Genomic DNA, 13,556 nt, shown 5'->3' with positions numbered 1-13,556 from the left:
AACTTTTGCTTTCTAGGTTTGAGATCAAGTGTTTGAACCCATACTCGGGAGTCTTTTTGTCTCTTTAGCTAATTAGTTTCTGGGCCACATCCATTTGCTTCTCTGTAGTCATAACAATCAAAATGGCAAACAGCATTCCTGGTACAAGGAGCTATCATTTAACAAGAGTGGAATGCTTTTTGTTTTTAATTTTTTGTAGATTTCATAATGACGGTCATGTAAGTTATGATGACCGTTGTCTGTAAAAGGATGTCCCACCTTCTCTTTCAGGATTTTAACTGTTACTGTGTGTCTGATAGCTGATTACTTGAGTTATCAGAATTAAAGTAGTCTTGTAATACTGAATTAGCAAATCTCATTTACTCATATCTGTTCATTTATTTTTCAGGTCACGGAACAAAAAACCAAAGGTAAATTGTTTTACTTTTTTTCCTTTTAAGTTATTAGAACCTTTTGTTTTAGATTTTACGTTCTTGCTTACTCAGCCTGCAGTGCACTTGGTGAGAGTGAGGGTAGAATAATTAAGATTGGTGGTTTGCAGTCACTGAGGAGCAGCAATGACAAATAAAAAGTACTTGTGGTGGTATTTGTAGTGGCCTTAAATTTTTTTTTAAGAAGCAAAAAGATTAGAAAAAGTAATACTTTTTGAAAGTATATGGGCCATGATTTTGAACTGATTCTTTTCAGAACTATTCTTCCATCATTTTTTTTTTTTTTAAGTGAAAATTCTGGAGAGAACAGGACAGGGATTTAATTGGAGGTTATATGAAGGCATGGACTCCAGTTGGTCCTGCTGCCCAGGTAACAAATAATAAAAAGCACCTCAGGTAGACGCTTTGTTGGGTATTAGACTTAGAATTGAGTTTGTGGGATTGATGTAATAAATCAGATTTAACAGGGATTAGGGTAAGATGGGAATTTAAAAGATAGACTATGTAATGGAGGAATTTGGACATAGCAATTTAGCCTTGTTAAAAAGCTAATCAGCTCACCAAATTACCAGTGTGACTCTAGAGAAGTTACTTAACTTCTCCTTGGCTAAGTTTCCATATATATAAAGTACAGATAGCAATGCCTATATCATGTGGATTTTGTAAGGATTAAAGAGGGGGAATTTGTAAATGCCAGATAAATATTCAGTATATTAAAATGGTAGTCAGTACTGGGTCCCAGAAATTCCTGGTGCTGTTGATATGGTTAAGTGGATTGGAGGGTTAAGCTGTCAAGAAGAGTAGCACACAGGAAGGAGTAATTAACACTCAGCAATAGGAGGTGGTCAGAAAGATGGTTAAAAATTTGAGGCTGGCCTCAGAGGGTGTCTTTAATGGGGACTTTGGTTTGTTAATGGAGACAAAGAAAGGGGAAGGGCAGGAAGTTGGCAAGAACATAGCGTGTGTAGGGGCATGGCCCAGAGCTTAGACCAGCTGAGGCAGAGTAGGTTGCAGAGAGGCAGGAGATGCTAAAGATGTAGACTGAGAGCTTTCTATGCTGTGCTAGAGAATTTTAACTCACTTTCCTCTCTGTGAGCAGGCACCCAAGGATGTTAAATAGAAAGAACATCAAAGAGTATGGTATGGAAGATGAATTGACAGGGAAGCAGGTCTAAGGCAGTGCCCAGTGCTTCACGGCCACTGGCACTGATGTCCTTGACACACTCCTGGTTCCTCAGCCAGTCCTGGCCAGGAATGGGGTATATTAGCAATCCCATGTACTCCTAGAGGTCAAAATGGGGTGAGACTAGGGAACCCCGTAGTCCCATGGCATCTTTGATTTATGCCATATGCTAGGCTCCACTGTCCTCCTTCCCTAGTCTTTTCTGCTAAGACATCAGGAAGACAAGCTAAGAGGCTGTTGCAGAAGAGTATACAGTACATGGTAAGCTCCTGTCCTCACATGGTGGAAATAGGAATAAAAGAAACTAAGTGAAGAGTAGTCTAAGGGATAGAATCCAAGAGCCTTTGCCTTAGAATGTCAGAGTGATGAAAATATCTTTAGAGATCATATGGTTTAAGCCTTTTTATAACATGGTACCAGATACAATAATAGTTGAGTGTAATAGATCTTGAATGGATAAATGAAGGATAAGATCCAGAGATGTGTTGGCAGCCTAATTTATGGCATACTTGGCAGAAGAACATAAACTTCCTAACACCTAAATCAGTGTTCTCTCCATTATGCCATTGTGTGCCTCATAATGGAGGGGAAAGGGTTTAAAAATTATCTGAACCTTATTTTAGTACTACAGCTCGATTCACCTCATTTTCGTCCACAATAGCATTCATAATGTAGCACAAAGAATTAATAAACTGGAATTCTTCTGATAAGAAAAAGTTATTCAGGTGATGGTTGTCTTAATGGGAGGTATCCGTATGAAATGATAGATTTGTAAAAACTAAGCTGACCATAGCTGCATTAGAAAAAATACAGTGTCTAGAAAGGGATGTGCAGTTCCTGAAATGGGCACCACATTATGGAAAGAGCAGAGATAAACCTCTGTAGACTGTGTGGCATTTGGGTCAGATGGGTTAAGAAATGTGAACCAAGGCTTCCCACCTGGGGTGGGTCAAGTAACTGACTTCAAAGATTTGAAGACATACTCTCATCCCAGAAGTACCAATGGTGAGCGAAAGGAACAGGGAAACATTTCCAGCTCAATATAAAATTTTTAAAATTAGATATTATTTTCCAAAGCCATAATTCATAACCTTTGTCCCCCCTGGGACACAGCTGAGGGACAGCACCTTTCCATCAGCACACCTGGGCTGATGGACCATTGCTGTGCATTGGCCACAGCTGTCTTTTGAGCCTCTTCAGAGGCATATTACAGTGAGTGCATATTGGTGGTTGGGATCATTTTTTAATCTAGTCTAATTATTAATATTTGAGGTGAGCATTTTTTTTCTCAAGTAAGTAATTTTATGAACTAAATTACTTGCAGTAGCCCTCATAGCTTGTAGAGACACCTTTGTGTTCTAACTGTGGTGGGAGCCATTTGTTAGAGATGGAACTGGCTTTCTCTGGAGAGAGGATGAATATAAAGGTATTGCACGACATGTGGCTCAGAAAGGTGGCCCAGATGAAAGGTAATGAGGATTTGAACCTGGTTAGGAGCAGTGGTGCTAGATGAGTCATGAGGACAAAGATCATATGGCTAGCAAAGCTTCAGATATTCCAGAAATAGAGGCCATTAGAAGTTCAAACTGTGAGATGAGAATAGTATAAGGTAATTAAGGCAACAGTAGAGAGGAAAAGATTCCATCCTTAGAGTAAATAAATGGTTTGGGGTAGTAAAGGAATGATTTACGATCCCCTCTGTCTCAGATGTGGTGGTGACAAAACGTCTCAAGGAGCATTAGCAGGGTATCTTGCCCAGTGTGTGATACCCAGCAGATTTCTTAGGTTGTGCTGTGAGTGGTGTAGAATCAGCTGAGCTGTGTTCAGACCTCAGTCCACTAAGCTGGTCTTACTGTGTCTTATTCTATTTTAGGTAAATGAGTCAAAGCATGTAATAGGCCTTGTTAACTTAGAGTGAAGACTGTAGCCCTTTTATAGAAGAGCAGCTTCACAGAAACATAGCCCCTGCCATCCTAAAAACCACTTGTGAAGAATCCCCCCCAGCCCTTCCCAGCTTCTTGTTTATTCTCATGATGAGGAAAGGGGATTGAGAATGCCATATGGTGTAGAATCTTCCAGGCACAGATAGAAAATGGACTGTTAAATAATTCATCTTTATTCATCAATTTATCAGTTATTTATCCATTGCCTATTCTAGCTCATGCAGAGTGTACTGTGTTACAAATATTAGACGGTGGCCCAGGCTGGTGTGGTTCAGTGGATTGAGTGCTGGCCTGTGAAATGAAAGATCGCCGGTTTGATTCCCTGTCGGGGCACATGCCTGGGTTGCAGGCCACGTCCCCAGTTGAGGGCATGAGAGATGTCACTGATGGATATATCTCTTGCACATCAGTGTTTTTCTCTTTCTTTCTTCCTCCCTTTCCCTCTCTCTAAAAATAAAATATTTTTTAAAAATATCAGACAATGACCAATTTATTTTCTCAAGTTCTGTGTTTCTTCTGCTCATCAGATTATGGGTCCTCTGACCTCTCTTCCTTACTGGGCGGATCTCTTCCTTACTGGGGTACAGCCTCCTGATGGGCTAAGGTTAAGCCCAAAGGTTGTCCTGAAGTTACTTCAGGCAGATGCTCATTTCTCCTGTTACTCAGAGTACTACTCACCAGTGTCCAGTGGGTATAGATTGGGCCCCCGATTTCTGATGATGTATCTGTCTCCTCATAAAGGAGCCTGTTCAGTGCTCGACACGCTGGCTCAGCATCCTTTCAGCAGTCAGAATGGTATTGCCCTAACATTACCCTGGATGTCAGGGATTTTGACCTTGGAGTCATCTGAATTATCAGGCTCAGTGATGGTTTCTGTGTGACTGCCAGCCCCTGTTTGCTAGGCGTATTTTCTTAGGAAGGTGGCAGTTTTTTGGTAGGATGAAACACAGGAGGTGCAGGTCCAGAAGAGTGGCCTCTGTTGGGTTAAGCCAGCAGGGAGTGTAGCTTCACAGTCGTCCAGCACATACCCACACTTCCTTTTGTCATTTTTCAAAGTAATCAGAAACATTAAATTACTGTTAAATAGGGAAAGTATCTACATTTAAAACTTTTTTATTTTAAATAAGGAGTTTCAAAAAAATGCAAGGTATACTTAAAATGGGTGGGGCGGGGCACAAAACAAAAAGATTTAATATGTTTCTAATATTTACACACAGTGCCAAGCAGGAGTCTCTGAGTTTAGGTGGCTGTAGTACCCAACAAGTTGATTTGGTGATTCTGGGATTCTCTAGGTTGAGGTTCCCTGTGGCAGGCCTTAAAAAAAAAAACGATGGAAGATGGGCCTCGGCCTTTGCGGGCGAGGGAGAGAGGCTTATAAAGGGAGAACTTCAGTGTCATGTGGTAAAGCCAGTGGTGAGGTGCAGTGGACGGCGTGTTCAGGAGCGTAAGTGGAGGGTGCTGAGCCTCCCTAGACCAGGGACTTCCAGAAAAGTTTATCAGAGGAAGGCCTTCAAGAATGAGGAGGATAGGACAGGGCCTTCGGGCTGAGAGCCTTGAACTTTACTAAGGACTTTGCCTGGGGACAATATGTACCCTTAGACCTTCAGGGCAGCCCTTCAGGGAATTCCCCGTTGATTTAGGGGAGTGAATAGGGATTACTTCCCTCTCCCCCTTAGTCAGAAGAATGGAATTCCATGGTATTGCTGTCTTTGAATCCTTGTCACCATCACCCCCAACCTCCATCCTTCATTAAACTGAAGGTGCTGGGCGATTTGGAAAGGCCATGTCCATCAGGAATAATATGAAAGAAGGGTTGTCTTATTGCAATTGATAATCATGTAAAAAGTCTTAAAAATGTATTTGATTTCAAAGGTTGTTTTCCATTCTCTCTCTCTTTCAGTGCCCGAAGTGACGAAACCAAGTTTAAGCCAACCAACGGCCGCCAGCCCAATTGGCAGCTCTCCATCGCCACCAGTCAATGGTGGCAACAATGCCAAAAGGGTGGCAGTGCCGAACGGACAACCGCCAAGCGCCGCCCGCTACATGCCTCGGGAGGTGCCGCCGCGATTCCGTTGCCAGCAGGACCACAAAGTGTTACTAAAACGTGGGCAGCCCCCTCCACCCTCCTGCATGCTCCTAGGGGGTGGGGCAGGGCCTCCTCCCTCCACAGCACCTGGAGCAAACCCAAACAACGCACAAGTGACAGGAACGCTGCTGCAGAGTGAGAGTGGGACTGCACCAGGTGAGGAATCGGTGTCGGTGGCTTGAATTCACGGCAGCTTCAGAAAAGGGCGAGGGATAGCACTGCTGTATTGCCTGGTATAAAGTTCACAGAAAACATTAGTCATATAGACTACCAAGGCCATTCAAAAGATGGGAGAGAATCCCAGTACGAGTTGCGTGTCAGCATTTCTCTTCCGAAACTGGGTTTTTGCATCCAGTGAATGTGTGCTCTTGGCGTAAGAGGCTGACGTAGCTACTGTCTGTCATTGCTCTTTGGAGCTTTTTTTTTTCCCCTTCTCAGACAAGAGCATTACAATTTCAAGCCTCCATAGTTCCAACTGTTGCCACAAGTGTGTGTGTTCCAAGTATGATTGGAAGTGGGATTAGTGCAAGGGTGTGTTCTGAATCTTAGATGTTCATGTTTATGTTCCCAGAATGTTCAGCAGGTAGAGAGAATGGTCTCTTAGATTACTCTATAGAATCTTAGGAGAATACCAAATAATATCATTCTACATTTTATTAGATTTTTTTTGCAGCAGTATTTCTTTAGCAGGCCCTGGATTTTGGGCATTACTAAGAACTGTATGTAGATAAAAGGATTGTTGGCTAAAGGGTTCTACTAGAAGTTTTGAGATTTTTTTTTTTTTAATTTTAAATTAAGGATTTTTTTTTTAAGATTTTATTTATTTATTTTTAGAGAGGGAAGGGAAGGAGAGAGGGAGAGAAAGAGGGAGAGAGAGAGGGGCATCAATGTGCAGTTGCTGGGGGTTCTGGTCTGCAACCCAGGAATGTACCCTGGCTGGGAATCGAACCTGGGACAATTTGGTTCCCAGCCCGTACTCAATCCACTGAGCTACGCCAGCCAGGGCTGAGATTTTTTTTTCAACGTGTGAATACTAAATCAGTTTACAGCTAAGAACTTCCAAATAACTTTTTTTTAGCTCATTAGCAGATTTCAAGTAAAATGTTTTTTTGAGACTGTATTAAAATTCAGAGCTTGAGCACCATTAAGCGTTGGCAAGGACAATGAACTGTGGTTGTTAACAACAGGATGCTTCATTCTAGTAAGTCTGAACATAGAATTGCCTGGAAAATTCTCTCACTGTCTGATGCGCAGAGTAAGGGTGGAAAGAAACCTGGTGTGACGTAGGCTTCATGCAGAGAAAGCCCTGTGCACAAGGCTTTCCCTGTGGTGACCATCAGGCCAGACCCAAGGCCAGCCGGGAAAGGCCTCCTGGCCCCTTGTAACCAGATAGAAAAGGAAGTGTGTGAGGGGCAGTTGTGTCAGACATTTCTGCAACCCAGTCTGTCCAGGCCCGGATGTCAACATGGGTCCAGTGTGAGCCAGAATCTCCTGTTCACATTCTTAAAACCAAGGAGGCCCCTAACTCTCAAGAGTTTGAGATTCTGTGCTTTCTTACTTTTATATGGCTTTATGTAATATTTTTTTTCAAATTCATATTGATACTAAGCTGCTTGGATAAAGGAACTAAGTAAGTTCAGAAGAAATAATTGGGTTTAAGTCATGTCTATTTTTTTCCCTGCCAAATATAGTAAATTCCACCAGAATGTGTGCTGAGCCAAACTAGTTCATCAGATTAAGTTCTTGGGCATACAGACTGATCTGTGCTTGTCAGCCCCTGGCATCCAGCTGGGTGGGCATTCATACTGGGCCGGTGCTCACTAAGCAGCGATGTGCTGGGCCTGTGGAATTCAAATGTTAGCAAAACAGGGTCTCTGCCTTTAAAGGCTCTAACATAGGGGAGGGAAGACACAAAGTACTCCAGCACTGAGCAAAATGGCTCTAACCAAGGAAAGACTATTTTCTGGTGATAAGCTCAAAAAAAAACAACAAACAAACTTCACAGAAGAAGTGGCACTTGAACTAGGCCCCGAAAAATGAGCAAATTTAAGTGTATGAATTCAGGAGAAAATAACAGTAAGTGCTGATGGGGAATGGTGCCTAGATGAGAAGGTGCAAGTTGTGGAATGTTACAGCTTGAGATGTTAATCGATTGTGCATTTGTATCTGACTGATAAGACAATCTCTTTCCCAGAGTCAACCCTTGGAGGTGCTGCTGCTTCAAATTATGCAAATTCCACTTGGGGCCCGGGAGCCTCCTCCAACAACGGCGCCTCCCCCAACCCAATTCACATCTGGGACAAGGTGATTGTAGACGGGTCTGACATGGAAGAGTGGCCTTGTATTGCCAGCAAAGACACTGAGTCTTCTTCCGAAAACACCACCGATAACAACAGTGCCTCGAACCCTGGCTCTGAGAAGAGCACTCTGCCAGGAAGCACCACTAGTAACAAAGGAAAAGGGAGCCAGTGCCAGTCTGCAAGTTCTGGGAACGAATGTAATCTTGGGGTCTGGAAATCTGACCCTAAGGCTAAATCTGTTCAATCTTCCAACTCTGCTGCAGAGAACAACAATGGACTTGGAAATTGGAGGAATGTAAGTGGTCAGGATAGAATTGGACCTGGCTCTGGCTTCAGCAACTTTAACCCAAATAGCAACCCATCTGCCTGGCCAGCGCTGGTACAAGAAGGAAATTCTAGGAAAGGGGCATTGGAGACAGATACTAGTAATTCCAGTGCACAGGTTAGCACAGTAGGTCAGGCATCCAGGGAACAGCAGTCAAAGATGGAAAATGCGGGTGTTAATTTTGTTGTCTCTGGCAGAGAACAGGCTCAAATTCATAACACTGATGGACCAAAAAATGGAAACACTAACTCCTTGAACTTAAGTTCACCAAACCCCATGGAGAATAAGGGAATGCCCTTTGGAATGGGCTTGGGGAACGCCTCCAGGTGCACTGATGCCCCTTCACAAAGCACTGGAGATCGAAAGAGTGGGAGTGTTGGATCGTGGGGTGCAGCTAGGGGGCCTTCTGGAACTGACACAGCCTCTGGACAAAGCAATTCTGGAAACAATGGGAACAATGGAAAGGATAGAGAGGACTCCTGGAAAGGAGCTTCTGTTCAGAAGTCAACTGGCTCAAAAAATGACTCTTGGGACAATAATAACAGGTCTACGGGTGGGTCCTGGAACTTTGGCCCTCAGGACTCTAATGACAACAAATGGGGTGAAGGGAACAAAATGACATCTGGGGTCTCTCAGGGAGAATGGAAACAGCCGACTGGGTCTGATGAGTTGAAAATTGGAGAATGGAGTGGTCCAAACCAACCAAATTCTAGCACTGGAGCATGGGACAATCAAAAGGGCCACCCCCTCCCTGAAAACCAAGGCAATGCCCAGGCTCCCTGTTGGGGAAGATCTTCCAGCTCCACAGGAAGTGAAGTTGGAGGTCAAAGCACTGGAAGCAACCACAAAGCAGGAAGTAGTGACAGTCATAATTCTGGCCGTCGGTCATATAGGCCCACACATCCTGATTGTCAGGCTGTCTTGCAGACTCTTTTGAGCCGAACTGATTTGGACCCCAGGGTGCTCTCAAACACTGGCTGGGGCCAAACTCAAATTAAGCAGGACACAGTGTGGGATATTGAAGAGGTGCCAAGGCCCGAGGGGAAGTCTGACAAAGGAACTGAGGGGTGGGAGAGCGCTGCCACACAGACCAAGAACTCAGGGGGCTGGGGAGACGCACCCAGCCAAAGCAATCAAATGAAGTCTGGATGGGGGGAGCTCTCAGCCTCTACGGAGTGGAAGGAACCCAAGAACACAGGAGGCTGGAATGACTATAAGAACAACAATTCTTCCAATTGGGGAGGAGGACGACCAGACGAAAAGACTTCTTCCTCTTGGAATGAGAATTCCAGCAAGGATCAGGGGTGGGGAGGTGGACGCCAGACCAATCAAGGATGGACTTCTGGAAAGAATGGTTGGGGAGAAGAAGTTGATCAAGCAAAAAACAGCAATTGGGAAAGTTCTGCAAGTAAACCTGTGTCTGGGTGGGGCGAAGGAGGGCAGAATGAAATTGGAACTTGGGGGAGCAGTGGGAATGCAAGCCTAGCTTCCAAAGGTGGATGGGAAGATTGCAAGAGATCTCCAGCATGGACTGAGACAGGGAGACAGCCCAGTTCCTGGAATAAACAGCACCAACAGCAGCAGCAGCCCCAGCAGCCACCACCACCACAACCAGAGGCTTCTGGTTCATGGGGAGGCCCACCCCCACCACCTCCAGGCAACGGACGACCTTCCAATTCCAACTGGAGCAGCGGGCCACAGCCAGTAACCCCTAAGGATGAGGAACCCAGCGGCTGGGAAGAACCATCCCCACAGTCAATTAGTCGGAAAATGGACATTGATGATGGCACTTCAGCATGGGGAGACCCCAACAGTTATAACTACAAGAATGTGAATCTGTGGGATAAGAATTCCCAAGGGGGCCCAGCACCTCGAGAACCAAACCTGCCTACCCCGATGACCGGTAAATCAGCATCAGGTAGGCAGTGGCTTTTCTTGCAGGTTTTGATGAAAACAAATCCTAAATCAAGGCATTTTTTTATTAAGCTGCACTTATTCAACTTAGCTGTGTTCTGGGAATCTTTCCTGCATTAACAGAAACACTCTTTTTATAAAATGATAGTGATAACAGATCCTGGTGGTATTTTTTAGAAGTTGGTATCCCTGTGTTGGTCCCCCAAAATTATTGTTTTCTAATTGTATTGGTCTGCAAAATCCAGAAGACTTATATCTGGGTAAACAAACTATGCTCTAGATTTAAAACTAAAGAATTAAAATAGCAGGAGTAGAGCTGATTTCCATTCTGTTTCTACCCATGGCCACATCCTCTATGGTTCTTTTTTCCCCAGGGAAGGGAAGTGTTGTGTGCTGTTCTTACAGAGGCTGTCAGGACACTAGCACAGCTGGGATCTGGAAGGTGTGGGTCACTTTCCAGATAATTATATGATCACCTTTGAAAGTAGAGTACTTTGTATGATATTGTTATCTAATGGTAATCAGTTGTCTAGGATTGAAATTTCTTCCCGCTGTATTCAAATAGGAAACACCAAACCCAATAAATTAAAAGCAGTGCTGGTAATATCAACCAGTACTGCTGTCAACTGGAATATACCCATAAAGCATATATGAACAAACTAAGGAGATACACCACTCAAGTGTTTTAGCTTTCCTTAGTTAAAATTAATCACAATATTCAACTTTCCACTCCCCAATCACAGATCAGAACTATCTGGAAAAAAAAATTCAGAATTACATTATTATACTGTATAGTGAGGCCTGTGATAGTTGCAACGGTACTGAACACGTACAAACTTTTTTTGTTGCCGTTATTCCCTGAACAGTACAATATAACAACTATTTCAACTATTTACGTAGTCTTTATATTGTATTAGGTATTAACGCTAATCCGAAAATGATTTAAAGAATGTTGGAGGATGTGCATTAAGTTATATACAAATACTACTCCATTCCATATAAAGAACTAGTGTATCCATGGATTCTGGTCCTGGAACCAGTTCCCCCATGTACTGAGGAATGGCTGTAGAGTAAAAGCCTTCATACTGTACAGAAAAGCAAAAGGTAAATAAATAAAAGGTAGATAAATAAAAGAATCTTAGCCCCTAGGGTCCCTCTCCCCACTGGTAATCTCTTAGAATTTTGTGTCTTATTCAAACATTTTGTTCATGCCTATATCAAAGTATAAATATCCTTTAATCATTTTACACAGAAGAGATTATAGTACTGTATTTTGCCATGTACAATGCACACTTTTTTGCCCCAATTTTTTAGGGAAATTAGGAAATGCGCATTATTCATGGGTGTAATGATTGCATAATTCCACGCATGGTATGCACAACAAGGTTGGCATGCATTATGCACAGCCGAATAAGTATATGCACTTCTTCACCTTGCTTTTTTCATTTTACATAAAATCTTTCCATATTACCATGTACAGTTGTTGTCTTTTAATTACTTTGTATATAGTATTTATTTTATAGTCGATCCACAATTGGTCTAACCAGTCCCTCTTTGATAGATATTTAGGTTGCTTCCAAATGTGTTTTTACAGTGATGCAGTGGGGGCATTGTTATATATGTAATTTCATTTACTTTTATAAGTTTAACTATGGTATAATTTCCTGGCATTGAAATTACTGGGCCAAAAGTGATAATGCCAAATGCCCTCTGTGAAGGTGGAACCTATATTTCTCAGAGCGCCTGTTCCTTCCCCCTCCATCCCCATGGATATTATCGTTTTCCATTTAACACATCATTCTTAGAGACACATTTCCTGCTTTTACAGTCTGGAGCAAAAGCACACCACCTGCTCCTGATAATGGTACTTCAGCTTGGGGTGAGCCAAATGAAAGCAGTCCTGGGTGGGGTGAAATGGAAGACACAGGAGCATCGACCACAGGCTGGGGGAATGCACCTTCCAACACTCCAAATGCCATGAAACCTAGTAAGTATACACTGTTACCTTTGAGGGGTTCTCTGTTAATTTGGGGGTCAGACATTTTTAGGGGGCTGTTTAGTATTTAAACTTGTTAAAAGATTTGGGACTTCGAACCTTTAATACATGGTTAGTAACAAATGGTGGTGACTTGAATTGGCAAATGTTAAAATATTAACAGCAAACTGGAAGTCACAAGTTAATTTTGTTGATGATGTTTTAAGTTAGGTTTAGTATCTGGCCAGAATTGAAATGTTGATGTGGTACTTTTCTTGACTAGTAACCGACATATTGCTCTCCACATCTATTTTGCATTTTTACTTTTTTGTTAGTATAATTGGAAAAGTTTCTTGGTTTTTAATGTGGGACATAGTCTCTGCTACCCAGTGACTTCGTGCTTCTGTTCCTTACTTTTCCCTTTGTCTCTCTTCCAATACATCCACCCGCATAGGGACATTTAAGGTTTCTTGAACATGACAGAGGTTTCTTCATTTGAATTTTTTAAACAAAGCATGTAATACTTAAATTCTTAGTCATTAAAAATCTAAGCTGTCCTTGATCCAGCTGGCAATATGTAGTCGCAGTAATTTGCAAAGCTTTGTAAACCAGTGCTTCAGAATGTCTCAGTGGCTGTTCCTCGGATGAAAATTTCTATTTCAAATGCCAGTTTTCACATGTTTGTAGTTTTCCTAAAAAGTATTCCAACATCCCTTTTCTACTACATTGTAGACTTAAGAATTGTCTTTTGATTTAGAAATGTGGTCATACTGAATGTTCAAAATTCGAACACAAATTTGAAAATTCCATTGTAAAGTTCATTTTAGGATATTTAGGACTCTTACAGTGCTACATGAAGGATTGTGATCTTAGGTACATTCTATATATAACTTGACTGCATTTTTTAAATGAAGCATCTCTTCAACTTCATAGAAATAGCTTCATAAAAGCTTTGATTTTCATTGTGAAACTGGTAGAATTGGGAACAACCATCCTGGAGACTATTAAATAGATCCAAAAAACTGTCAGAAGACGTGAAGGGACTCTTGGCGCAAAGGGGTACTTCAGCAGTAGTTTCAGGGTTTTTATGTCTTTCCCAACCTCAGCATCGCCTTCGTTTCAGCATAAAACTGTCACTTTTGCCCTGCCCGGTGTGGCTTACTTGGTTGAGCATTGTCCCGCAAAGTGAAAGGTCGCCAGTTTGATTGCTGGTCAGGGCACATGCCTGGGCTGCGGGTTTGGTTGGGGTGCATGTGAGAGACAACCAATCGATGTTTCTCCCACATCAGTGTTGCTCTCTGTCTTTCCCTGTGTCCCCCTTCCTCTAAAAATAAATAAATAAAATCTTTTTTACAAACCTCACTTTTCTCTAGGTATTAAAAATGCTTTCTACTCTTCA

The 13,556-nt window shown here is 42.5% G+C and overlaps 1 protein-coding gene across 1 annotated transcript in view; it reads left to right on the top strand.

Moving 5' to 3' along the window:
• TNRC6B (trinucleotide repeat containing adaptor 6B) overlaps nucleotides 1-13,556 on the top strand; it is a 70,036-nt gene that overhangs the window by 12,568 nt on the left and 43,912 nt on the right. The window contains exons 3-6 of the mRNA XM_045834769.1: nucleotides 389-410; nucleotides 5,458-5,799; nucleotides 7,838-10,186; nucleotides 12,011-12,169. Of these exons, the coding sequence (XP_045690725.1) occupies nucleotides 389-410; nucleotides 5,458-5,799; nucleotides 7,838-10,186; nucleotides 12,011-12,169 (2,872 nt within the window). The remainder of the gene's footprint in view (nucleotides 1-388; nucleotides 411-5,457; nucleotides 5,800-7,837; nucleotides 10,187-12,010; nucleotides 12,170-13,556) is intronic.

This window comes from Phyllostomus hastatus, unplaced genomic scaffold (assembly GCF_019186645.2).
Source record: "Phyllostomus hastatus isolate PE091 unplaced genomic scaffold, TTU_PhHast_1.1 phas_contig_198, whole genome shotgun sequence".
Lineage (NCBI taxonomy): Eukaryota > Metazoa > Chordata > Mammalia > Chiroptera > Phyllostomidae > Phyllostomus > Phyllostomus hastatus.
Note: the sequence above shows the minus strand (reverse complement) of the source record. Positions and strands in the feature narration are given on the sequence as shown.